At 50.3% G+C, this 26,960-nt stretch overlaps 2 protein-coding genes across 3 annotated transcripts in view; both read left to right on the forward strand.

The window, feature by feature from the left end:
• The window catches only part of CNNM4 (cyclin and CBS domain divalent metal cation transport mediator 4), a gene marked incomplete at its 5' end in the record, with an annotated part of 52,512 nt that extends 44,918 nt beyond the window's left edge, over positions 1 to 7,594 (forward strand). Inside the window, 3 exons of the mRNA XM_079988996.1 lie at positions 236 to 301; positions 859 to 1,046; positions 2,197 to 7,594. Of these exons, the coding sequence (XP_079845122.1) occupies positions 236 to 301; positions 859 to 1,046; positions 2,197 to 2,403 (461 nt within the window). The 3' untranslated portion in view covers positions 2,404 to 7,594. The remainder of the gene's footprint in view (positions 1 to 235; positions 302 to 858; positions 1,047 to 2,196) is intronic.
• A 4,702-nt stretch (positions 7,595 to 12,296) lies between these two features.
• Positions 12,297 to 26,960, forward strand: part of CNNM3 (cyclin and CBS domain divalent metal cation transport mediator 3) — a 28,712-nt gene continuing 14,048 nt past the window's right edge. For both annotated transcript variants that reach the window (XR_013842005.1, XM_079988999.1), the window contains exons 1-4: positions 12,297 to 13,821; positions 19,708 to 19,851; positions 21,301 to 21,453; positions 26,501 to 26,670. Coding sequence is in view for 1 of the 2 variants with exons in the window: in XM_079988999.1 (XP_079845125.1) it covers positions 12,312 to 13,821; positions 19,708 to 19,851; positions 21,301 to 21,453; positions 26,501 to 26,670 (1,977 nt within the window). In the remaining variant the exon portion in view is untranslated. The remainder of the gene's footprint in view (positions 13,822 to 19,707; positions 19,852 to 21,300; positions 21,454 to 26,500; positions 26,671 to 26,960) is intronic.

The raw sequence follows: 26,960 nt of genomic DNA on the forward strand, positions 1-26,960 counted from the left end.
AAGCAGCCAGAGCTTCATAACAGCGCAACAGCAGTCCATTTCCAGGGGGAGGCAGGCGTGGACTTCTGGGGGAGGCCATGCCATTTGGGCTTTCCGCCAGGGGCACCAGAATGGGCTAGCAACAAACCCGCAAAGGGGCTGTGTGGTCTTTCTCCATAAGCAAAGGTCTCTTTGACTTCTCCTTTTGCATCTCTCTCTCCTTCCTGTCCTTCTCTGTGTCCATGTCCGGTTCTAGCTTTGCCTGTCGTGCCCCAGAACCAGCCTCTTATGCCCCGAGCATCTTTGTTTCCCAGGGTGTCAGGTAAACAACACTTGTGCATGGTGTGAGAGGTGCACATTAACCCCTTGCCTGGCAGGTTGCATTGACCCAGCCCTGCTTTCTGGAGGGCACCAGATTGGCAAAAGATGGTATTTGGGGTACATAAATTGGAAATGCAAATGCACTGGGGTGCAGATTATTTTCATTACAAAAATTGTGTTGCACTGCAAAGCCCAGTCCAAATTTTAGCCCAAACAGCCCCAGATGTGTTTACTGGGGCTGATGGGGACTCCTGGAGGGGCCTGGGGAGGCAAAAGCTGCCTTAACCCACACCCCCTGCTCCTCACGGCTTTTTCTTTCTTTCTTGGTTGTTACCTTTTTTAAGTGTAGTTTTAAAAGCTGGCGTTAAAAGCAACAAACGAGTTGATCCAATTTGAACAAAAAGCAAATTGTTCATGCAGCCAGAGAGTGCCTGATAGCCCTTTCCATTGGCTTATACCCCTCTTGGATGGCATCACTTTTTGCACGGGTGGCAAGACAGTTCGAAGGGGGGAGAAAGGGCACGGCTTGGTCCCTGGCTCACTCTTCTCTGTGTCTAGTTTCAGAGGTGCGCTCTCCATCTCATTTGAGCAATCTGAATCGGTCGGCCTCCCTCTGCTACCACGAGCGCTCCGACTCCATCTCCTCCAACTTCAGCAGCAGCAACAACCAGCTCAACGCCAGCGCCAGCTCCCAGTACATCTCCGACTTCAGCGTCCGTGCCCTTACAGACCTGCAGTATATTAAGGTGGGTCTTGGGCCTGAGTCTCAAGAGGCACTCAGCTGTAGGGGGGGGGTGAGTAAATGAACATGTGTTGCCCTGCCCACTTTGGATCCTGGCCCACCACTGACAAGCAGCCTAGAAAGGAATGTGGCCCTTGAGCTGAGAAAGGGCCAGACTTCTCCTGCTTCAGACTGCAGGTAGTGGCTTGCAGGAGAGCACACAGCTGCCCTCCATATCAAAAAGCAAATACGGTAATCTCTTCACAGAGGAAGCTAGTTTGTCAGGGAGAAAGATTTCAGCCTTCTCCCTAACATGCTAACTTTTCCTGTGTGAAGGAAGTTATTTTGTGCGGATGAGCATCCCATCAGGTCTGAGGTAGATGTTCCCTTGGGGAATCTTAAGCCAGGGCTGTTGGTGTTCTGTGCAAGTGCAGACTTCAGTCCCAAGTGCAAAAATTCTCCAACCTGAGTGTTTCAGCAATTTTTATAAAAGTACGTTTCTAGTCCTTATGGTTGTACATGTGCTGGCGATGCCTTGGGAAAATTCAAAAGTCAAGAGGCAGAGATCCAAGTACCTTTTCTGTCAGTCAAAGGGCAGGGTGTCACCTGGATTTCCTCATGATTACCAGAAACAGAATTTGTTAAGCAAAACAGTTAAGTGTGTATTTAAGAAGATGCATTTTAAATAATAATAATAAATTTACATAACCTATATGCATTATGAGGGACGCGGGTGGCGCTGTGGGTTAAACCACAGAGCCTGGGACTTGCCGATCAGAAGGTGAGCGGTTCGAATCCCCACGACGGGGTGAGCTCCCGTTGCTCGGTCCCTGCTCCTGCCAACCTAGCAGTTCGAAAGCATGTCAAAGTGCAAGTAGATAAATAGGTACTGCTCCGGCGGGAAGGTAAACAGCATTTCCTTGCGCTGCTCTGGTTCTCCAGAAGCTGCTTAGTCCTGCTGGCCACATGACCTGGAAGCTGTATGCTGGCTCCCTCAGCCAATAAAGCGAGATGAGCGCCGCAACCCCAGAGTCAGTCACAACTGGACCTAATGGTCAGGGGTCCCTTTACCTTTACCTATATGCATTATGGAATTTTGCTTTTTTGGGGGGGGAATGGTGCACACTGAGCTATGTGTTGAGGGTTCAGCTTCTGTCTCCTTCTTCACCCGGCAGATCACACGCCTCCAGTATCAAAATGGTCTCATGGCCTCCCGCCTCGAGAGCTGCCCCCAGTCTCCTGAGGGCGGCACCCCCAAATTGGACACCTCCTTGTCAGAAAAGGTGGAGACCTCAGTGACGGACGAAACAACCAGCCTTTTGAACGAGAGGAACTGCCAACACCACAAAGCAAACCACAGCCCCCCAGACAACGTCGTCTGACCCTGGCCTTTGGGCGACCCGGTCTGGTTGGTTTTGCCTCAGTCCTTCCCTTCCAAAGACGAGAACTGGGGGGCGGTGGGGGGGGAACACACCAGTGCCCAGAAGAGGATTTTGATTGTGTACCTACAAACCTCAGGTAGTGGCTGCAGCCAGGGAGGGAGAATATCCAGATAATTTTTCTCTCTAAGCTCTCCCCACATCCACACGTGCACACACTCTTCCTTTGCAGGACAGTTTGATCCGTCAACGGCTGGCAGCCTGACCGTGGAAACAGCTGCCCAGCTGCTGATGAAAAGGATGCGGGTTCTGGATACCAAAGGGAACTTGGTCACGGAGGGCAAAAGCCCAAACTGTGTGCTGCAATCTGGATGCTCCTGTTTTCATTTCAGGCGGGGGTTGGGGAGGGGCTGGCTGCCCTGAAGATTTCCAAAGGGAGTTTGCTCCCTGCTTGCTTTTCTACACCAGCTTTTTATTTAAACAAACAGAAAGAGACGAAGTGGCACCACGGCCAGGCGCGTTCAGAAGAGAGGAATCCTATTCTGGAGCACATCTGGCTCTTCTCCAGCGGAGACCACCTTGTGGAGAGTGGCACTCCCTGCCTCCAGTCCAGAGGCTGACAGGTAGAGAGACCACACAGAACTGGCCAGAAGGAGAGCAGGGCAGCTGCTGGGGTCCTACGAAGGCAACAGCAGCCCCTGCTGGGAGGACAAGAACCCTTTTTCTGTCTCAGGAAGTTCTGTTTCTTGCGTGTTGTCTGGGCGTCTGTTCTGTTATTCTGTTGTATTTTTATTTTTTTTATCCAGCCCATTGGGCACTGGACAGGAGACGAGTGTCTGACAAACATCTAGGAACTAAGCAGGGTTTAAAGGTTGGTGGAACCTGCACTCTGCCCCTGCCTGCCTCCTGGGGCAGTGGGGAGAGTGTTTCTGCTTGGAGGGAGGGGAACTGTTGCTTCCTCATTCAGGCTCTGATCCCACTGAAGAAAGTGTGCCCCAAGGATAATTAGATGAATTGTGCCGCTTCACGAATGCTTTCCTGGTGTGCTGTACGAAAAGCTCCCTGGAAATCAAAAAATGAGTGTAGCAGGGAGAAGGCAGGGCTAGAATTTGTTGTACTCTTCTCTACTTGCAGGGAGTTTATGTTCTCTTAGTTGTTGCTCTTGTTTGTTTTTACATGGGGGGTTGGGGAACATTCAGAAATGGTAACCTCCAGATACAGACTCAAATGGTACAGTCCCTTCTGCTGATTTCTTCTCCCGTGTAGATCAGGCCAAGAATGATCAGCTCTGCTAGGCTTCTAGTTTCAAGGTCTCATGCGGAAATCTGACAGAGCCAGTGACAGTTCCCAGATCCTGTATGTGGTGCCTTTTGGGACTTAACAGAGTTGGAAGTGACAATAGCAGTTGCAGCACAGGAGCAGCCCTGAAGGGTTTCCAGATGCAGGAGTTTTCAGTCATAACTGCAATAATAAATTGTGTTTTGCTTTGTTCCTGTAAAGCCTGATTTCTATCTAAATTGATCGTGGCACATGTGAAAGCAGCAAATTCATGCAGTCACTTACTGTGGGGGAAATGACACCACTTGGAGGTGTCCCCTCCATTCTTCTGTAGTTACTTTGGATAGATTAGTACTTTCCACTGGGTGGAATCAGGACACAGCCACGTTGAGGATTAATTTTCAGTGGTCAAGAGTCTTTTCATTATGCCTCACTACAGAATGAATCCAGCCCAGCCGTTGCTGCTGGGTCAGTTTGCCCTGAGGGGATTTGGGTGGTGTGCAGACGTCTCTCATTATAGTTGCCCACTCTCCACCTTACTAAATGGAGCTCAGGACCATCTTCAAACACTTTTGTTAAAACTGCTCTGGAGATTTGAAGGGTGACATGTTCAGGACCTCTGCTCTGAACATCCTCCTCTGATCTTTGCCCTCCAACCCTCAGCCCCCCAAAGGTCTCCTGCCCCCCTTGCCTTTTGTCCTTGCTGACACTTCATGCCCGCTTGCCTGGCACTGTCCCCAGGGCCACCTGCCTAATGCCACCTCTCTTGCTTCCTTCAAAACCTGCCTTCTCCGTGAAGCCTTTGGACACTAACAGCAGACCACACAGCCATGATCCATTCATCCCCATGCTGATGGGAGTTGTGGTCCTGTGCATCTTCTAGGGGGCACCTGGTTGGGGAAAGGCTGCCCGGTAACAAAGCTTAAGCATCGGCAATTGAAATGCTGCACACATTTTACCTGTGTGCACCCCATCTCCCATTTTCCTTCCCTTCGTCTGCTTAGTGTCAAATGAGAAATTGTAAGCCCCTCAGGGCAGGGACCTGCCCTTTTGTAAAGCACCAATGCACATCAATGGCATTATATAAATACTACAGTTACTGCTAATATTAACATTACAGGTACTGGCCAGTGGGTGCCCACCATGAGTGGTCTTTTCCAAGGTTCAGCTGAATCTCTCCAGTAACCTGTGAGGAGTCCTGGGTTTGTGGCTTTTTTGTTTTGGGGAAACTTGTCCAAGGGCAGAAATAATCTGTGTTTGCATCTGCCTGCTGAGGACTCTGCCCTCATGCTCTTAAAAGATCTGTCTTCACATTCTGATTGACTCTCCAGAATCGCTTCCTTTGATCTCCACTGAAACCTGTCAGAAACTCTTTGGGCTGTCCAGTGTCCAGTGGCAGGAGGACCAGAAGGGGAGGGGGCTGGAGAGGCATATTTAGCTTTGCAAGAAATGCAGGCATTTTGATGCTGCTGTCTGTGATCCCCCTTTTACTTTCTCTTCTCCCCGGGCAGGTTGTTCTGTTGCAGAGCTGAGGAGCCTGTGACCCTGGGGATGCTGCTGGACTACAACTCCCATCATCCCTTACTATCGCGGGAGCTGGTTGGGGCTGTTGGGAAGTGAAATCTCGCAGTATTTAGAGGGCCACAGGGTTCTCCATTCCTCTTACTAAAAGGATGGGGCGTCTAATCCAGGAGAAGACACCAAATCCAGGGTGGGAGATAAGGAACCAAGGCAGGATGGAAGACATTGCAGCTGTATCACATCGCCCAAAGGCATAAGAAGGTGCCCTTCTCCAGGCATAGGCCAGGGATCACTTGGCCCTTTCCAGCCACCGTCTGCTGGATTGGGGAAGAGTTGCAGTCAGGTGGCGCTTAGATGATTCAGTCACTCTCGCTGTAGAGAGCCAGTGTGGCCTGTTCCCCAGAGAGTGTTCCCCTTGCATCTCTCAGCCCAGTCTCATGGCTTATTCAGTGACCCTGGCGGAGTCACATGTGCCTGCTTCTGTCAGAGTGTCATTCACTTGAGGACTTGTGTTTCATGAGTCACAGTGTAAAGTACAATTATATATCTGCACGAAAAGCATATGAAAATTGATGTAGGCAGAACGTGAACCTCTCTAAGTAGGAGTGTTTGGATGAAAGGCAATATTCGTTCGCTGCAATTTCCCATAAACCAAAATGGAGTTGGAATTGGGCTTGGGCCTGTTCACTTGGAAGCAAGTCCCACTGTGTTCAGGTGGGTTTACTCTCAAGTAAGTGGGTACAGGAGTGCAAAAAGTGATCTGAAATTTGGTCACCGGGTTTGGCTTGGGGAGGAAGGGACCATCGCACAGACTGTATGATTGTACCCAGATGTGTTGATGTTCTATTAAATGGTGTAGCAGGATTGTACTTTTATAGCAGAGCATTGCACTTCAAACATTGCAGTTTCTCATAGGAAACCTGTTGGTGGGTAAAGACGCCCAAGAGGTTTTTGTACCTGAAGCAGAAAATACAAATGGTGCCCCCTCCACTAAACATATAATTTTAAAAAACTACATGATTTCAAATTTGCTGTCCTCAGTTGTTTCGCCTAGCAGAAGGCACGTAGATCACAAGGCTGATGGGAGTTGTGTCCAAAACTTCTGGAGGGCACTAAGCTGGCAAACGGTGGCATATAGGAACTTTGCCAACTTCCAAGTGGCTGGGAGACTTTCCTGGCCCTCAAACCTCTTTTACAGGGCCAAAATATGTTTGGGAAGGTGATGGGCTTGCAAGGACACCCAGGTTTAGAGCCAAGCAGTGTTAGCATTTCCTTAGTAAGTTCATGGCTCTGGGCAAAATCACGGACTCATAGCCCCAGTTGGACATCCATCAAGCATAAAATGAAGGGTTGCCAACATTTTGAATGCCATCTGTTGATATGCCTTCAACAGCAGCTCAATCTGAGGACAGCAGTGGGGAGTCCTGTTTAGCTCCAGTCAAGCTGCTGTGTAGGCACAACTGTAAGCCTGGCTGGTTCCCCTCCCAACTCTCCGTTGGCAACCCTGAGAGCACTGCAGATCTCCAAGTGGCTTCTGGCTCAGTCAGGCTGTGGGGTGGGGTAAAAGCCACAAGGGGGCTATGTTCTGGTTTACCTTTCTGACCTCCTGTGGGATGAAAACCTGTCTAGTATTCTAAGGGCAGCGTTGGAGGTTCAGCAGAAGGAAAGTGAGAGTGTTGGAGTGGTGAAGTTAAAAAGTTCCAACAAGCAGAACACTAGCACATCAGGCGGAAAAGCAGGGAGAGGGCTGGGTTACATCTTTCTTCCCTGCGCAGCTAGTTCTCTGATTGCAGGGATTTGTTTATTTTTAATAAGAAAAACTGTGACCACCCATCTCATGATTTTACCCATTATTCTCCTGCGTGACCAGTCCAGGCCAGTATTTCTTACTTCTCTTCCTGCATTTTCCTAAGCACAATTGACTTTGAAATGTTGGGTTAGGTTAGCAATACTTGATTCTGGAACTGTAACTGGGGTGAGGGGAGTAGTTCCTTCATTTGCTTTGTGACTGGTTTTTTAAAACTGCAGGATCCCTTTTCCTGCCTCCAGGGCTATTTTCAACGGATGTCTGTGCTTCTAAGCAGCTTTAATTAGACTGTATATGTGTCTCATTTGAATGTAGCTTTTTGTCTGAGTTTTAAAATTTTGTTTTGTGTGTGGGGATTGTTGCGGTTTTTATTTCCCTTTTAAAAAAATATTGTTATTATTATTATTATTCCTAAGGAAAGCACAATGGTTTTTCAACATTTGCCCCTTTGTGGGTGACATGATGTAATTTATTGTCTTTTTTCTGATCTTAAAATACAAACACTAAACCTAAGATCCTAGCTCCCATGAGGGAGACAAGCTTTTAAAAAGATTATTATTATTATGTAATAAATATTACCAAATCAAAGTGTGGTGGAAAATGTTGGTGACTTTTCTTTCAAAGCCTCTAAGTGGGTTTGCTCTCAGAGTCAAGGTTGTGATCCTGCAGGAACATACCTGAAAGGGGGTTGCATAGAAATCAGTGGGACTTAATTTGGGCTGGGCAATATCTGGTTTCCAACATCATGATATATCACCAGCTAAACACTGCGATATACTGAAATATTGCGATGTCTGATTTAAGGATGGAGCTATGGAGAGGTACTGACTGGCTTCATGGTTCTTCTCACATAGCATACACACAAATCATGATTTGTGATGTAGCCAGGTCAAAAATTACGAAACCAATATCACAATTGGGACTTCAAACCGGCTTTGGATGATATATCACCCAGTCCTAGACTTAATTTCCAAGGCCACAATCCAATGGGGTTGGCAGCTTTTACACTTATCATTGCTCCTGTGCCTAAAATAACAAAAAGAAAGCAGTAACAATGAAAAGAAACAAAATCGTGTGTGTTTTTATACTGTTTTTGCCAGCCACCCCAGACAGGGACTGGAAACCAGGGCCACTAAAAAAAAATTAAACTGCTCCCCAATTTTGTTTTTAGTTCCATATAAATGACAACAATGAGAGAGCTGATTGTATTTCCTGAGGAAGCTCCATAAATGTGGAGCCACCACTGAAAAGGCCTTGCTTCTTGTGCTTGATAAGCTAATCTCCCTTTCTGGCAGGTGGACCAGCCGGTGATATTCATCTCCTTGCAGTTAGCAGATTTGTCTGCTTAAATTAGCAGCTGCTATTAAAGGCAGAGGAGGAAGCCAGGCTGAATTTTTAATCTGGTCAGTTCACAGTCTTATTTCTGCACTGATTTTAAATGGTGCTCCAGTAGGGTTTGGGGTTTTTTTGGCCTGGGTCTGTGCTGCTTGTCCTATCACCTATCCCGGGTGAACTGCAGTTCCCATTTTGCCTTTGGAGGAGACCTCATTTCAAAGTGTTAATCTGCATTGCTAGAGATACCTCTGAACCTCTGACAGGGAATGCAGATGTGGGCACACGAACACAGAGGCAGTGCTGGGGGCAGAGCTGGCTGTTTCCCATCCAGCAGCTGGCCAGATGTGTTCTGAACAGTTGACAGCATGACGGTCCTGCTCTACCTCTGGGGTCGGAGGCAATATGCAGGGAGAGATTGTGCTCTTCTCCTGCTTCTGGGCACCTTTTGCTATTATACTCCGGTGGTTGTACTGGTTTTGTTTTGTGTTTGTGCTGTTGATATATAATAAAAAAAATTAAAGGCAGCAGAATGAGGGACAGATAAATCTGACTCACAGGGCACAATCCGCCAGGGAGACCAGCTGTCAAATGAAATCAGCTGGAGTTGCACAAGAGCAGAGCAAGGAGAAAGTATCAAGAACTAGAAGACGACCCTGGACATGCCCAGTTTGAAAGGATCAGATTTCTGCCTGAGACCCTTCTTCTTTTGAAGAGAGAAGCAGGATGGCTAATGTCCCTGGCTTCCCGGGGGGGGTGGGGCGTGGAGCATTGACTTCCTGCTATGTGGCATCTACTTGAAGGTCCTTTTTGCTCTTGGGTGAAGAAGAGAAGAGGAAGTTTGTGGGGTCAGCTGTAGAGGGTTGCAAGATGGGGCAGTCTGGCCAGGGAGTGGTTTGCACACCCCTCCTCTTCGAGGTTAAGGAGATTTGCTTGAGGGTCCCTTGCTGCAAGGCCCCTCAAATCCTACAACTGGCACTGCAAGCAAGAAGGTCCCGGGTCCTTGTATCTAGTTAAAGGAGCTAATGGGAGCTTCACACACACAAACGGGCATGCAAATTGCAGGTCTAGGGTGCCACGATCGGCTTTGAGTCCATAGTGGGGTACAATGGTTTAATCCCCCCCCCGCCCCCTCCCATGTCAGGGTCCCAAATCTGGACCAGGAGCCTACTGCAATCTACTTTTTAAAAGCCAGTTGCTAAATGTCTCTCCTTGGCCCTGAGGCCGCAGAGCTTTCTGTGTATATTTGTACACCTGCAGCAGAGGAAGAGAGAGAATTGGGGCACGCCATGACTGCTGTGAGTCCAGCAACATTTGGTCTCTCCTCACCTTAAACACTTTCCATTCCATCTACTCATTATAAGACCTTTTGCAATTAAGAACCCAAGTCTGGATTTGCCCCCGCTTCTCACCTGGAGTACTGTGTCCAGTTCTGGGCACCACAGTTCAAGAAGGACACTGACAAACTGGAACGTGTCCAGAGGAGGGCAACCAAAATGGTCAAAGGCCTGGAAACGATGCCTTATGAGGAACGGCTAAGGGAGCTGGGCATGTTTAGCCTGGAGAAGAGGAGGTTAAGGGGTGATATGATGTTCAAATATATAAAAGGATGTCACATAGAGGAGGGAGAAAGGTTGTTTTCTGCTGCTCCAGAGAAGCGGACACGGAGCAATGGTTCCAAACTACAAGAAAGAAGATTCCACCTAAACATTAGGAAGAACTTCCTGACAGTAAGAGCTGTTTGACAGTGGAATTTGCTGCCAAGGAGTGTGGTGGAGTCTCCTTCTTTGGAGGTCTTTAAGCAGAGGCTTGACAACCATATGTCAGGAGTGCTCTGATGGTGTTTCCTGCTTGGCAGGGGGTTGGACTCGATAGCCCTTGTGGTCTCTTCCAACTCTATGATTCTATGATTCTTGCTCTCATTTCTTTTTCCTTTTGTGCTGTGTCTTTTGGACTGTAAGCTTGACGGCAGGACCTGTCTCTGTTAAGCCACCCCAGGAACCATTTTTGCCTGAAGATTGGCTGAGAATGCTTTAAATAAATATATAAATATACGTAATAAACCACAACTGTTGCTTCTCAGCAGAGACAATACTGGACTACATAGTTCGGATTAGTGGTTTGACTCACTATATGGCACTTCTTGTGTTCTCGTCTGGCCTGGTGCCTTTGACTCAGATTGTGTTCAACATATATTTGGAGTGGGCCTCTGTCTCCATGACTACACACAGGCTTTATGTTCACAAGATCCAGCATCTCCAGTGAAGAGGATCTCAGACAGCAGCCCTGCGGAAGACCCTTGCCTATCATCTTGGAGGGGCAGAGCAAGTGAGAGGACCAATCCTCTGAGTTGATAGAAGTCCACTTCCATTGTTGTTTGAGGAGAGGGATCATAGCACAGTGGGACAGAAATGGGAATGAAGATTGCAATTGTTTGCTTATGTGTCCCCATAGGCATAGGCAAGGGGGGCAGCTGCCCCCCCCCAGGTCCACAACTATTATTGAAAAGCATTGAAAGTACTCAATTATTTGAGGTACTGCCCCCTCCTAGAAGCATCCTGCCCCGGTATTTTTACCCACATCTTCCCAAGAAACTTTGATTTCTTAAAAAACAACTTTGGCTACTCTCCCCAACAAAAATCAAGTCTGGAACAGAAAGCAATCCAGTGAAGAGCGTGCACTACTGTGGGGCTCAAATCCTCCGTGGCCCTGGGAATGGTCCTGAGTAAGCATGCAACTCAGTGGCATAGCATGGGTTGTCAGCACCCGGGGCAAGGCAAGTAATTTGCGCCCCCTAACCCGCACGCCTGGCACACACACCCCCCTCCACAGTGGGCGGCGACCCGGCGGCTCGGATCGGATTCGCACAGCAGTGAGAGAGAGTGAGCCAGGTAGGGGCAGAGAGCTGCGAGTGTGAGCGCGCCCCCCCCAGATGTTGCGCCCGGTGCGGCCGGCCCCCCCTGCACCCCCCCACGCTACGCCACTGATGCAACTGGGTCGTATAGGAACGAGGGGGAGCAAGGGAGGGAGAAGCGTCCTTCCGTACAGTTAAATGCTATTTGCACCTGTAATTCGGAGTAAGTACCACTGAGCCGCACGGGGCTTTGCACCTGAATAAGAATGCACGGGGTCTGAAGCCGCACAACCCTGTGCTATTTGCGCTGGGTGGCATAGCTGTCAACTTCCCCCCCTTTTTAAGGGACATTCCCTTATTCCAAATAGGCTTCCTCGCAAGAAAAGGGAAAAGTTGACGGCTATGCTGGGTGGGGGAGTCAGAGCCACGACTCTTCGTGACCCCATGGACCAGAGCACGCCAGGCACTCCTGTCTTCCACTGCTTCTTGCAGTTTGGTCAAACTCATGCTGGTCTCTTCTAGAACACTGTCCAACCATCTTTCCCAACATCAGAGTCTTTTCCAGGGAGTCTTCTCTTCTCATGAGGTGGCCAAAGTCTTTGAGCCTCAGCTTCAGGATCTGTCCTTCCAGTGAGCACTCAGGGCTGATTTCCTTCAGAATTGATAGGTTTGATCTTCTTGCAGTCCGTGGGACTCTCCAGAGTCTCCTCCAGCACCAGAATTCAAAAACATCCATTCTTCAGCGATCAGCCTTCTTGATGGTCCAGCTCTCACTTCCATACATCACTAAAGGAGCCACGAGAAAGCGCCCCGCCTCCCGAGACCAGCGCAACGGAGGGGCGCGGCCCCTTTAAATCGCAGCTTCCCCCCCCCCCCGCAGCCCCTCCCTCCTCTTCGCCGCCTTGTTTATAACACGGCGGCGCCGAACTTGCTTCCCGCTCCTCGGCCACGCCCCCTGCGTGCCCATTGGCTGGACCCCTTCGGCTCCTGGCGCGCATTGGCCCGGGCGCGGCAGGCAGGTTCGGAGGCGCCGGCGGCGGCGGCGCGGTCAGCTGACCTTCCCGGGCGGCCCCTCCCCCTGTCGCTGCTGCTGCTGCTGCGGCTGCGGCGGCTCTGGCGATGGTGGGCAGCGGCCGAGGGCTGGGGGGGCCGCCGCCGCTGCTGTTCTGGGTGCCGCTGCTGCTGCTGCTGCTGCCTTTGCCGGGCGGCCGGGCCGCGCTGGGGCGGAGGGGCGCGGCGGGCGAGCTCCGGGCCCGCGCAGCCCCCCAGCCCACCGCTTCCTCCGCCGCCGCCTCCGCCTCGCCCGGGGCCTGGGGCCCGCCGCCGCCGCCGCCGCCGCCGCGGGTGATGGGCTTCCGGCTGGAGGAGGGCGCCTCGGCCGCCTGGGCCTCCGGGGGCCTGATCCGCGCCGCGCCGGGGGCCACGCTCCGCCTGCGCCTCTACGGCACCGGCCTCAGCAACCGCAGCTGGCCCTGGGGCGCCTTCGTGCCGGCCGAGGCCCCCTGCGCCCCCGCCGCCGCCTCTCCGCCGCCGCCGCCGCCCCGGGCGGCGCCCCAGGTCCTGGCTGAGGGCGCGCGGGCCGTCGGGGAGCACGCGGCGCTGGTGACGGTGCAGGTGGCGCCCGGAGGCCCCGGCGGCCGCTTCCAGCTGTGCAGCCCGGCGGGGCCCGGGCAGGCGTGGGCCCCGGCCGCCCCGGGCGACGCCCTCCTGGTGACGGCGGAGGAGGGCGGCGGCGGCGGCGCGGGGCGGGTGTCGGCCGTGGCCCTGGCGCCCTGGCTGCCGGCCTGGCTGCTGGGCTCGCTGGTGGCGCTGCTGCTGGCGCTGCTGGCCCTGCTGCGCACGCTGCAGCTCAGCACCCTGTGGCTGGAGCCGGCCGAGCTGTACGCGCTGCGCGACTGCGGCTCGGAGCGGGAGCGCGAGGCCTGCAAGGCGCTGGAGCCGCTCCGCCAGCGCGGCGCCTTCGTGCTGTGCTCGCTGCTGCTGCTGGGCTGCGTGGCGCACGCCGCCCTGGCCGTGCTCTTCTACCAGGCCGTGGGGCTGCTGGCGCCGGCCGTGCTGGGCGCCGCCGGCCTGGTCTTCCTGCTGGCCGAGGTGCTGCCCTTCGCCCTCAGCTCGCGCTGGGGGCTCTGGCTGGCGCCGCGCGGGCTGTGGCTCACGCAGCTCTTCATGCTGCTCACTTTCCCGCTGTCGCTGCCGCTGAGCAAGCTGCTGGAACTGGCCCTGCAGCACGACACCAGCACCTGCCTCCTGCGGGAGAAGATCCTGGATATGGTGCGCAACAGTGACCCCTACAACGAGTTTGTTCGGGAAGAGTTCAGCAAGAGCGCCCTGCGCAACAAGACCGTGGAGGATGTGCTGACGCCGCTGGACGAGTGCTTCATGCTCAATGCCAACGCTGTGCTGGACTTCAACAACATGTCAACGATCATGCAGAGCGGCTACACCCGCATCCCCATCTACGAGGACGAGCGCACCAACCTGGTGGACATGCTCTACGTAAAGGACCTGGCCCTGGTGGATCCTGATGACTGCACCCCTCTCAGCACCATCATCAAATTCTACAATCACCCACTCCACTTTGTCTTCAACGACACCAAGCTGGACGCTGTGCTGGAGGAGTTCAAGCGAGGTAAAAGACACGCCCCTCAGTTAGGCCACTGCCTTGGAAGGTCTGCCCTATTTCTCAACCTTGGGTCCCCAGCTGTTGTTGGACTACAACTCCCATCATCCCGGACCACTGATCCTGCTAGCTAGGGATGATGGGAGTTGTAATCCAACAACAGCTGGGGACCCAAGGTTGAAAAACGTCTCTAGAGTCATTGGCAGGGGAATAGACAATTGGTTTTCAAACTATCTTCTGTGAAGCCCCAGTTTCCTTAGAACAGACATGGGAAAGCTGCTTCTCTGGGGTCCATCAGTCAGCATGGCCAGTGATGAGGGGTAACAGTGCAGCTTCATCTGGAGGACCACAGGTTCCCCATACCAATTCCCACCACCCCTGGCTTGCTGGGGCTGATCCAGAATGTCTGGAGGGCACCAGGTTGGCAGAGGCTGAGTCAGGCAGTACAGCAAGAGCTGTGCCAAGTACCTCAGCTTTGCTCCAGCTGTTCTATGAGCCACATGAGCAGGCCAGGTATAAGCTGACAAGTGGGGCTTTTGTAGGTTTGGTTTTTTGCTGCATACATGTAGTCTCCAAGTTGCAACCAGTCTCAGCATCCCAGCAAATATACACACTGAGGTAATGGCCAGGGGCAACCATGTGGCAACCCAGTAGAGGTTTCATCTGCTTTCCTCCATCGACATGGACAGCTAGAGGTTTTAAATACGACTTCAGGCACCGCTAATGCATAGGAACCTCATTTCTTTTTCTCCCACCCACTTGGTTTTATTACGCTTTCCTGTACAGTCATACCTTGGAAGTCGAACAGAATCCTTTCCGGAAGTCTGTTCGACTTCCAAAACGTTCAGAAACCAAAGCGTGGCTTCTGATTGGCTGCAGGAAACTCCTGCAGCCAATTGTAAGCTGTGGAAGCCCCATTGAACATTCAGCTTCCAAAAAACCAAGGTACAACTGTATTTGGCTTTACAATCGTACCTTGGTTCTCAAACGCCTCACGGGTCAAACGTTTTGGCTCCCGAACGCTGCAAACCCAGAAGTGAGTGTTTCGGTTTGCAAATGCGCTTTGGAACCCGAACTGCCAATCGGAAGCTTCGCCTTGGTTTCCGAACGTTTTCGGAAGTTGAATGGACTTACGGAATGGATTCTGTTCAAGAACCAAGGTACGGCTGCAAAGAAGTGTAGATATGTTACTAGTCAGTAACTAGTCCTTTCCGGTCACCTGAGAGGCTGCAATAATATCTCCAGCAATCAAGCCCTTGAACCTATTCTGCACTCAGAACTTTTCTGGGTAAGCACAGGCCCTCTAGATGCTGAGCAGAACAAACTCTTTGACTTAAGCAACTTGACCTTACTATATGTATTGTGCATCTATAATCCTGTCTCTGGATTATAATCACTTCTGAAAGGGCTCATATAATGGATTGTTCCTCTGAACCAGCAGAGCACCAACAACCACAGCAAAATGCTCTTCAAGTACAAAAAGGTGTATCTGGGAGGAAGCCAGGTCCAAACCTACCTTGCTTCTATGGAGGAGCTTTCCATCTTGTCATCTCCCACCTGAAGTGGTACAGGCCAGACACAGGTTGACCACCTCAAAGGCAGCAAGGCCAGTGGTTGCCCAGTGTGTAATGAATCGCCCTCTGTTTCCATGGTGGTTTGTGGGTAGGGCAAGAGGCCAGTCTTCCTCCCAACCTCAGAGCTGCAGAGATGGGAGGATGCCTTCCTGTTGTGTGGCAATCTCTGCTCCAGCTCCAGTTCTAAGGTGGCTGCAAAGGAAGGCAAAGGAGTTGTGTGGCAGCTACACAGAAAAGGAGCTTGGAGGGTCTTGCCGCTGCGGGGCCATATTGGCAAAGAAAAAACCCAACTGCTGTTATTGTTTTATTCATTTATGGAAGTATTAATTTATTTAAGTTTCAAGACAATTTACCATCCTACAAAAACCCCAAAAACTAATGATAGGTCTAAAAACAATACAAATAAGACCCAAAGTAGAGACCTAAAAACATTATTTTGAGAAGGCTTATTTGAAAAGTTAGTCGCAACAATAATGTCACTTCAGTTGTTTCTGTAAACAGGGGTGCCGTTCTGCCAAGCAGGAGAAGCCCCACTGAAAGCCCCACTCTAGGTTGCTGTGGGGTGGGCTTCAGATACTTAGTAAGGAGAGGTATTCCCGCAGGACGCAGTTGCTTGCTGGGTGTGGAAGGAGTGAGGGGGTCTCTCAGGTCACCTGGTTCCAAGCTGTACAGAGCATTGTGCGATGGGATCAAAACCTTGAACCTGGTCTGGTGCTCCTGGTTTTCCCTGCTCCAGAGCAGAAAGGAAGGCAGCAGTGGGTTGGATGCCACTGTTGAAAAGTGCTCTGCATGTCCCTTCTCTAAAAGCAAGCGGTGCTCTGGTCATCTTCCTGTGCCCAGCTGCCCATTCTCCTCACCAGCCCTTCTCCTAGGAAAAACCACAAGGAGTTTTAGGATTTTCTGTGCATATGCATTCAGAGCACCTTTAAGGGACCAAACCAACAAGCTTCCCTTGTGCGGTGGGCCACTTCCTGGGAGATGGCCACAATTTTAGTCTTGCCCAGTAAAGTAAGCCAAAGACTGACTGCTGGTGTCCAGGCCTCCTTGCCTGTAACATAGGCTGTGTCTGCGTAGGCTTTCCTTGAGCAGAGAAATATTCTTGTTTTTAAACTGGTAGGCCTTCCCCAAGAGGTTTATCTCCTTTTCCTCCCCTAGCCCTTCCCCCTCCTGAAGCGTTTGGCAGGAATAGCTGGGTGGCACCCATGACCTTTGCATACCTGCAGGGATCTGGCTTGCCCTGCGGAGAAACAGAGCAGCCAAGTTCACGAGTTCAGTTCTCCAGCCTTACCACTTCCAAGCAGGCCCCAGGCCATTTTATTCCGGGAGAATAAGCCTCCTAAGAATCTTACACATCCAGCCCTCCCTCCCCCTCTCATACACACAGATTGGTTGTCCTTACAGCTAAGAAGCCGCTTTCCCCTTCTCCTGGCATGTGACGAAAATGAACAGCTTTGCCCCTTTTCACCTCAACCTTTGGAACAAGATTGGCTCCTCCGTCTCCATCGCCTCCTTTCTGTGCTGCCTTTCATTTTGCTTATTTGTTTACAGCAGAAATGAGGGAACTGTGGCCCTTCAGATTCTGTTGCAGTACCAGCTGCATTGCCCTGACCATTTTTCATGATGGCTGGGGCTGATGGGAGTTGTAGTTCAGCAACATCCAGTGGGGGGCAAGGTTTCCCCCATGCCTTTGTACCCAGCTCTTCAGCCACAAGGATCCCAGAGCAACCTATGGACAAGTCAGTTCCTGTCCACAGGCTTTGCAATTGTTGAGACATGGCACACAAGTAAAAAGGGACAGGGAGCGGAAAGTGGGGGTGCAGATTGCATGTCCCAACACAGCTTTGGGAGTTAGAAATCTACAGTGGTGGGAGCCTGATCCTGCTCTAGTAGCACATAAACAAGGAGTAGCACACAGGAGAAAGGGAGAGACACAATAAATCATCGACAACATTGTCCAGCTTTCCCCAGCCTGGTGGCCACCAGGTGTTTTGGACTACAGCTCTTATCAGCCCAAGCCATGGCCATGCTTGCTGGGGATGAAGGGAGCTGTAGTCCAAAGCACCCAGTGATCGTCACGTTGGGGAGTGGTGGCCTAGTCTGGCAGGCAGCTTTCAGGGCTATTGGGCAAAGGCCTTTCCCAGCTCTGCTTCTGGAGATCATTTTAAAGAGACCCTTGGAACTGAACTGGTGACTTCCTGGTTGCAAAGCAGTTCTTCTACCGCTCAGTTGTGGTCATTGTCACAAACCCTGCTGGATGCGTCCAGTGGCCCACTCAGTCCAGCATCCTGTTTTTGCAGTGGCCAAAGAGTTGCTCATGGGAAACCCTCACGCAGGATTCGAGCACAAGAGCCCCCTCCCCTCCTGTGGGTTCCAGCAACTGGTATTCAGAAGCAGTGCTGCGCCTGACTCCTACTGTGGATAGCCTGATCCTCCATTACTTTGTCTAATCTTCTCTAAGTCACCCACTTGGTGGCCATCACTGCTTCCTGTAGTTTAACTGTGTGCTGCAGGAAGAAGTGCTTGCTTTCATCTCTCCCAAACATTCTCGGGGTGTTGAAGTCTAGCCAGTTTCAACCCTGTTGCCTCTTCTGCCTTTTCTGTTCAGGCATCTTTGAGGGTGGCAGAGCAGATCCTGGAAGCAATACCCACCAGGATTGGTGGGAAATCTCAGTCCCAGGGGCCAGACGTGGACGTCCAGATCTCTCTGTTTGGCCCTTGGAACTCTTTCCCCAGGCCACACCCTCACTGTGTCTTTTTCCTGGCTTGAGTTCAGAGTGTTTTCAAAGGAAGAAAACAGCTACCTTCTAATGCTGCAAAGGGCTCTGGTCCTGCCAGGTGGCACATGACCAGAACTACCAGATGGGGGCAAATTCCAGGGAGCCAGGCGTGGTCTAAAAACCTTGAGAAGCTCATTGAAGAGAGAGATGGGCTGTTTGGAGCCTTCATGTGAATGACCCTGCAGGAGATCCTTGGAGCCAGCAGGGGGATATTCCACTTGTTTTGCGTTGCTCGGCTGAACCCAACTATTATCGGGAGCCTCGTCTGGGTGCAAGCCGGCAGCCTCCACAGAGACGCCTATGATCTGAGCAAGTCTGTGGGTGCAATATTCTCCTAATCTGTCATCAGAGCAATTGGCTGGGCTAGAGGATATGTTTTAGCTGGTGAGATGAGGTTTGCATTGTTCACTTTGTATTTAAGAAATGCAAACAGCAAAAACAAGGATACCTCTAATGATCCACTAAAAGCGAAACGGTGGGGTCAACAGCAGCAGCAGCTTTAGAGCAAGACTCCCAAGAGATTGAGATTGCAAAATGCTAAATGCTTGGGGAAATTAAAAGTTTTCACCTGGCGCTTAAACGATGTCATAGTAGGCACTAAACAAGTATACCCTCCCTCAGACCACATTCAAAAGGTGGGCTGTTAGTGCCCATAAATAAATGGAGAGGGTATTTCATAGTCAGGCTGCCACTACAGCAAAGTCTCTGTCACAGGAGAGACTGAGCCCAAATTGGTGGCTCAGTTGATGGAGGACAGAGCTATCTGGCTACTACCCATCGCTCCCTGTGCCCTGCCTCCAGCACTGGAGGCTGGTTGCCTCTGCATACTGCTTGCTTTGCCGCAGGCTTCCTATTGGGGTGCCTGGTTGGGCACTGTGGAAACAGGATGCTAGATTGGCCTTTGATCTCATCCAGTAGGGCTCTTTTCATGAGGAAATCAATATAGTTCTTTCCCTTTGCCAACCTGGTGCCCTCCAAATATTTTGGACCACAGTGCCCACCAGCTGCAGCCAGAAAGTGCCAAATGTGTGTTGCAGGCCGAAACATCTGGGGGGCACCAGGTTGGCAAAGGCTTCTGTACCTCCATGTACTGCACCAGAAAACTTAGGACCCTGCCTTTGAAATATTTGGTGCAATTGTGCATGGACAGCCTGTTTCCATGCTATTATTCTATTTGTGCATTTAATTGTCAGGTGCTGAGTGGTAGGAATGTGAAATAGGAGGTGCTGGATGTTGCTGGAGGTAAAGTAGATGGGCAAGGATGGAGACTGTTGCCCAGCCAGGAATCCAGGACTGCATTTTCTGTGGTTGCTCTGTCTGTCCAGGTAAAAATGCAGCCTGATGGGAACCTTAGCTACTCAAAGCCTGCACAAGCCACATTATGTTTTGAACCAGATGCAGGAATATTTTTGTGTGTGATGCTTCTCCTCTATCTGTTTTTATCTTGTGTATGAAGAGGGTCTTGTGGCAACCTCTGCCCATTTCTTCTTCTTAACGGTCTTGTTCTTTACCAATCCTTGTGCTTTCCTCTTCCTTTTCCCCAGGTAAATCGCACATGGCGATTGTTCAGAAGGTAAACAATGAAGGTGAAGGCGACCCTTTCTACGAAGTCATGGGCTTGGTGACCTTGGAAGATGTCATTGAGGAGATAATAAAATCCGAGATCATGGATGAGTCAGATGACTACAGTAAGTGGGCCTCTTTGGGGCTTCTCTTCTTCCGCCCCCTCCCTCTCTTGCCCTTTTTGCTTAGCAAAGACATGTTTTAAACCTCCCTTCCCCTGTAAGGAGTGGACTTGCAGCCTAGGTGGTGGTAGCTGCTTCATTTGCTGGTTCAGGTGGGCAGGGGAAGATACAAGGGGAGCATTCAGAAGTGTTATTTTTCACCTGTATTGGAAATGGTGCAGTTTACCACCCCGTTTTGCTGCATTTATAGTCCTTGTATATAGCTACTAAGTTGGTGGGGTAGGATTTATATAAATTATATAAATTTCCTACTCCAGAATTGGGAAATAGCTTGGTCTATTTATGCACGCGGGAGGATGAGGCAGTGGAAAGCTGAGATGGTAAAATGGGAGCTGCATCAGGTCAAGTTGCAAGAAGGGGATTACAATTTTAGATGCTTCTCTTGACTTACTTTAAAAACAATTGCAATTAAAACACTGGCACTAGAAAAGGTTCTGTTGCACCCTTTTGTCCGTTGGAGTGGTTTTCTATTTGACATAAACTTTTCATGTAGGAGAGCAAAGGAAAGTGATGACTGATGTGTGCCCTGAAGTTCACTCAGCCAACAGGTTCTGCTGCAAGTGCAGAATGGGCCTTAATACTTGTAGAAGGGGAAGTCTGTTCACAGCTGGGGGAAGAAAAGCAGGGAAGCCGCAGACCCACAGCTCAGAACCAGAGACAGTGTGTAGCTGCTGTCACAAGTATTTCACTCAGGAGATGGCAGTTCTGTACTTCTAATAAATGGATGTGTGCCCTGCAGAGAGATTTGCATTTTGGGGTGCCATTGAGCATGGGGACTCCTCTGCAGTGGAAATTCCATGGAATCAAAAATCCAAGTGTGTTGGAGATAACTGATCGCCCTCAGAGTGCAGTGCATTGCTTGCCCTTTTTAGGTAGTTGCAGCTGGAATGGCAACTGGTGGTAGTTACTAAAAAATGGCAGGGAAATCTGTTTAGTGCTCAGACTACACGTCTTTATTCCTTGGAGCATCAGTGATTTTCATTTCCTCTTTACACCTAGGGCTGTGTGTGTGTGCCTAAATAAATAAATTTAAAACATCAAAAATCTGTACCTAGCTATCCTAACTTTTCCACCCTGAATAAATACTGCATTCGAAACAAATTCACACAAAATTGGCTCACTTTCTGGGCTGCATCATAATTGGGGGGGGGGGGTTTGTACACATGTGAGCGATATGGGCTAGAAACTTAGGGTGGGGGTATTAAAACTAAGATTCCCAGGAAACTCAGTTCTGCAGTCATAAGTATTCTGCGTTTTTTCCTGTACTTGTGCAGAATTGTTGAATCCCTACCGTCATGTTTTCCAAGAGAACCCATCAGTGCTAGTAAGGATGGATAGCTTGATTCTTCTGCCTCCTGTTGTCTTTTTTGGCTTTCTCTCCCATCCCTCTAGGGGAGAACAAATTGAAAAAGAAGCCACCTGCACTTGGGACCTTGGTGGACCGCAGGAAAGAAGATTTCTCCTTGTTCAAAGTGTCCGACAATGAGTATAAGGTGAAAATCTCTCCCCAGTTACTCCTGGCTACGCAGCGCTTCTTATCCAGAGGTAAGAGCAGAGAAGAGATCTTGCCGTCTGGCAGTTTTTGTTCCTTCCCTCCACCACCTCCCACCATCTCTGCTCAAGGGGGCTACACTAGGTTTGGGTGCATGTTCCAAGGTTTATTTTCCCTCTGAAACGTTTGTTTTTAATCCAGTTAAGTGGCTGATAACTGTGTTACAAGGATGGGAGATGCTCAAAGTCCAGCTGATAGCTATGTCCCAGTCTGCAAATTAGTCCAAGAAGCAGGGAGCGCACCATGTCTCAAAGCAGCTCTCCCCAATCTGGTGCCCTCCTGATGTTTTACACCACAGCTGACATTTGTGCGGCCGGGGCTGGTGGATGCATCTGCATCTGATGTGTGCATCTGATGTATTGAAGAAGGTTGTCATTAGAGCATGTTGATGTTTTCAATTTTCAAATTCCCAAAATGAGGGGTGCTAAAAAGTTGCAACATAACTTCGGAATTCAAAATATATTTAGTTTTGCTTGGTAAGTAAAATGTGTGTAAAATTGCATAGAAATCATTAAAAATGATTGCCAAGTACTAGCAGTAATGGCATATATTCAGATTATTCATTATGATTGTTATTATTTACCGTTACCTGACATTTTCAGAAGGTTTTTGGAAAGCAGTTTATGTGCTTCTTCATTAGATGTAGACTTATCAAACTAAATGTTGTCCTTTCACAAAAATAACAAATTTGAATTCCTCACAACCAAAAACATATTTTTAAGACCTCTCACTGAAGAAATTAAGTTTCACCCCCTAAAATGACATGCCCTGTATGCTGTATGGGAATTTGCAAATACAGAAGTTGTTGAGCATCCTTTTCAGCAGCTAAGAGAGAGATTTGATTTTCATGCTCCCTATACTATATACCACACACTATATTGCTGTATCCTTCATTTAACCGTCTCTTTTGTCTGACGAGAGCGGGAGACTGAAGGGTCTCTTCCTCAAACTGATACATTTCAAGGCCATGCTGAAATTTAAACATATTCCACAAAGGGGCAGTGCTAGTCATCAGCCCCAGCTGGCGTGGCCAGTGTCCATGAATGAAGGAAGTTACAGCTAATGTTCTGAATGAGAGCCAGTGTGGTTAGAATGTCAGACTAGGGTTCAAATGCCCTGCCTGGCCATGAAGCTGAGTGGGTCATTGTCTCTCAGCCTAACCTACCTTACAGGGTTGTTGTGAAGATAAAATGGAAGAGAGGAAGAGCCATGTATGACACCTGTTCTCCTCCCAACTCGCTTCATTGGGTGTGGGTAGGAGAAGCACCCACCTTCTCTGGGGGAGAAAGCTGAGGCCGTGTGGCCTCACATCGCCACCTCCATTGGGCTGCTGTGAGTGAACAGGGCCTTTTTGGTGGCAGCACCTCCCCAGACACACTTGACTGCTCTGTATTCTTCTAACCTTTAAGGCACCAGGTTAAAATTTTATTCTCTCAGGCATTTAATGAGATGACTGTTTGCTATGCTGGGTCTTTTGTAAAGCAGTTTGTTTTTTAATGAAACACCATGGGACTGTCCCCCCGCTTGGGGTGCGGTTGGTTGGGTTTTATCTTCTAGGGATACTTACCCTATCAAACCTCCACCTCTTTCCCATACCATTTTGACCCAGGAGTCCTGGCCCAAGGATGACTTGTTATTGAGGGGATGTTACCCATCTATTGGGGAGGCTAGTATGGGATCTGGGATTTCCACAATTGAAGGGCTAGGGAGGAATGGCGGTGGGGCTAGATATCTCTATCGGTGAAGGGTTTCGAGATGCAGTGATCCTCGAACCCCTTCCAATCTACGCCCCATCCCAAGGGATGAGGGTAGGGAGAGCAAGGATTACACACCTCCGTCATTGGTGCTGTGCAATGCCAGGTCCATAGGCAACAAAACCGCCACCATGCGTGACTTTTTTCTCTCGCAGGGGATTGACCTGGCTTGCGTGACGGAGACCTGGGTACGGGAAGGCGCAGTTGTCTCCCTACATGAGATAACACCCCCAAGTTTCTCTGTCCTCCATCAATTGCGGACTGTGGGTCGGGGGGGGGGGAGGAGTAGCGTTGTTAATCTGGGAGGATTGCTCTTTCAGAGCTCTGCCATCACCGGCGATCTCCGGCATTGAATGTGTTGGTCTCGTGTGGGGCACCAAGGAGAGCTTGGCTGTCTGGCTGGTGTACCGACCACCCAACACACCTGCAGCCACCCTGTCAGACCTGCTGGAGGTGGTGGCGGGCTGGGCCTTGGAGTTCCCAAACCTACTGGTTTTGGGAGACTTCAACGTCCATGCCGATGCCGCTCCCTCCTCACAGGCTCTGGACCTAGTGACTTCCATGGCAACACTAGGGCTCTCCCAGTTTGTTTTGGGTCCCACTCATCAAGCAGGCCACACGCTGGATCTGATCTTTGGGGCTGGCATAGATGTGATCATGCTCCCTGCTGTGGAAGTGCCATGGTCTGATCACTACGCCCTGAAAGCCAAGATTGACTTCCCACTCCTCCCTGGCTCGGGTGGCGAACCTATTTGGGCTCGTCCGCGAAAACTGATGGATCCTGATAGATTCCGACAAGCCTTGCGGAACCCTGCTCCTCCTGGCGACTCATTAGATGACCTTGTTGAGGACTGGAATAACCGGCTCTTGGCAGCCATTGATGAGATCGCGCCTAAGCGCCCTCTGCGACCCCGTCGAAACCGGGCCCCTTGGTTTACTGAGGAGCTCCGGAAAATGAAGCGGGATCTCAGACGGCTAGAGCGGGTATGGCGACGGACTCGTGACGGAGCCTCAAGAACATCTTATAGGACGCTTATGAAAGCCTATGAGATGGCTATGAAAGCTGCTAAGAAATCTTACTTCGCAGCTTCCATTGCATCCTCTAGCTCTCGCCCGGCACAATTTTTAGAATAATTGTATTCTAAAAATTTAGAATAACGTCCTTAGGAGGACAACCAAATTTAAGCACAAATTCGACCCACAGCTGTGAGGCATTCGCGAGTTTTTCTGCTGAGAAAGTCCTGTTGCTCCGCCAAGACCTTCCTGCCAATTTAGATACAGTGACTGAACTGGAGGCCCCTCGACTGACTTCAGGTCCGGTGTTGGACCATTTCGATCGGATACTCCCTACTGATGTGGATAGATTCCTCCAAGTTGGTAGGCCCACCACCTGCCTCCTTGATCCGTGCCCGTCTTGGCTGATTAGGGAGTGTCCAGATGTTGCGCGGACCCCCCTGGTTGAAATTATCAATTTGTCCCTTGACACGGGGACATTCCCAGGGGAACTGAAGGAAGCAGTGGTGTGTCCACTCTTAAAGAAAACTTCATTAGATCCCTTAGACCTATCCAATTACCGCCCAGTTTCAAATCTTCCATACCCTGGGTAAGGTAACTGAGAGAGCGGTTGCTGAACAGCTTGGTAGGTTTCTGGAGGAAACATCGGCATTAGATCCATTTCCGTCCGGTTTCCGTCCTGGTTTTGGGATGGAGATGGCTCTGGTTGCCCTAACAGATGATCTCCGTAGACAACTGGATCGAGGCGAGTCAGGACTGCTGATCCTCTTAGATTTGTCAGCAGCCTTTGACATGGTCGATCTTGATCTTCTGGACCACCGCCTCGCAGACATGGGGATACAGGGCATAGCCCGTAACTGGTTGTGCTCTTTTATCTCTGGTCGGGGACAGAGGGTGGCACTAGGGAGGGAAATGTCGTCACGTCACTCCTTGGTGTGTGGAGTGCCGCAGGGCGCAATTCTCTCCCCGATGTTTTTTAACATCTTTATGCGCCCCCTTGCCCAGATTATCCGGAGCTTTGGGCTGGGCTGTCACCAATATGCTGATGACACTCAGCTCTATCTGCTGATGGATGGCCACACCGACTCGACCCCGGACACACTGAGCAGATGCTTGGAAGCTGTGGCTGGATGGTTTCGTGGGAGCCGATTGAAACTAAATCCTTCGAAGACAGAGGTCCTATGGCTAGGTCGGGATGGCATGGGGTTGAGGGACCAACTCCCTTCTCTTGCGGGGGCCCAATTAGTGCCATTGCCTTCCGTTAAGAGTTTGGGTGTAATCCTTGACGCCTCCCTTTCCATGGAGGCGCAAGTTACAGCAACAGCCAAGGCGACATTTTTCCACCTTCGCTGCATCAAGCAGTTGGTCCCTTACCTTTCCTGCCCCGACATGGCCACAGTGATCCATGCGATGGTCACCTCCAGGCTTGACTACTGTAATTCGCTCTATGCGGGGCTGCCCTTGAAGCTGTCCCAGAAACTCCAGCGGGTACAGAATGCTGCAGCGAGGCTCCTCACAGGGTCTCTGCCATGGGAGCATATTCACCCAGTGCTTTTCAAGCTGCACTGGCTCCCAGTGGAGTACAGGGTCAGATTTAAGGTGCTGCTTTTGACCTTTAAAGCCCTTCACGGCCTAGGACCCTCGTACCTACGGGACCGCCTCTCCTGGTATGCCCCACGGAGAGCCTCAAGGTCTATAAATAACAACACCCTAGAGGTCCCAGGCCCTAAGGAAGTTAGATTGGCTTCACCCAGAGCCAGGGCCTTTTCAACTCTGGCTCCGGCCTGGTGGAACGCTCTGCCTCATGAGACCGGGGCCCTGCGGGATCTGATTTCTTTCCGCAGGGCCTGTAAGACAGAGTTGTTCCACCTGGCCTTTGGCTTGGAGCCAATTTGATTCCCTCCCTCTTTTTCTTTTTTTTCTTTTCCTTCTCCTCCTGCGATGAGGCTACATTTTAATATTTTAATGTTCCATTATTTTAATGTTGTATTTTATTTTTGTTTTTAAGTTGTAATCATTCATCTTGTTTTTATTATTGCTTGTAAGCCGCTCTGAGCCCGGCCTTGGCTGGGGAGGGCAGGGTATAAATAAAAAATTATTATTATTATTATTATTATTATTATTATTATTTGTTTTGCTGATGTTGAATCCTATGTGTGAAGTTTCTCCTTTTATTCTTTCTGCCTATTTTTACTGTTGTTTGATTTCTAAATTTCTAAGTCTGAACTGGCTGGTGCTGCCTTTTCTGTCTCCTCCACACGCTTCCCTGCAGAGGTGGATCTCTTCAGCCCAGCGCGAATCTCTGAGAAGGTCCTCTTGCACCTGCTGAAACACCCCAGTGTCAACCAGGACGTCAAGTTTGATGACAGCAACCGACTTGCTGCTGAGCATTACTTGTACCAGCGCAACCAGCCGGTCAATTACTTCATCCTCATCCTGCAGGTACCACACTTTGTGGCCCCCAAAGCCCCCATCTGGCCCTTACAATATCCCTCACTGGCCCTACTTCACATAATCCTCAAATGTAGGGTTATATATAAAAAGAACACTATACAGTGGTACCTTGGTTGTCGAACTTAATCCGCTCTGGGAATCTGTTCGACTTCCGGAACCATTTGAAAACCAAGGCTCAGCTTCTGATTGGCTGCACTCAGTTGGAAGCCGCATTGGACATTTGGCTCCCAAAAAACGTTTGCAAACCAGAACACTTGCTTCCGGGTTTGCAGCGTTCA

This window comes from Podarcis cretensis, assembly GCF_951804945.1.
Source record: "Podarcis cretensis genome assembly, chromosome: 8".
In the NCBI taxonomy this organism is placed as follows: domain Eukaryota; kingdom Metazoa; phylum Chordata; class Lepidosauria; order Squamata; family Lacertidae; genus Podarcis; species Podarcis cretensis.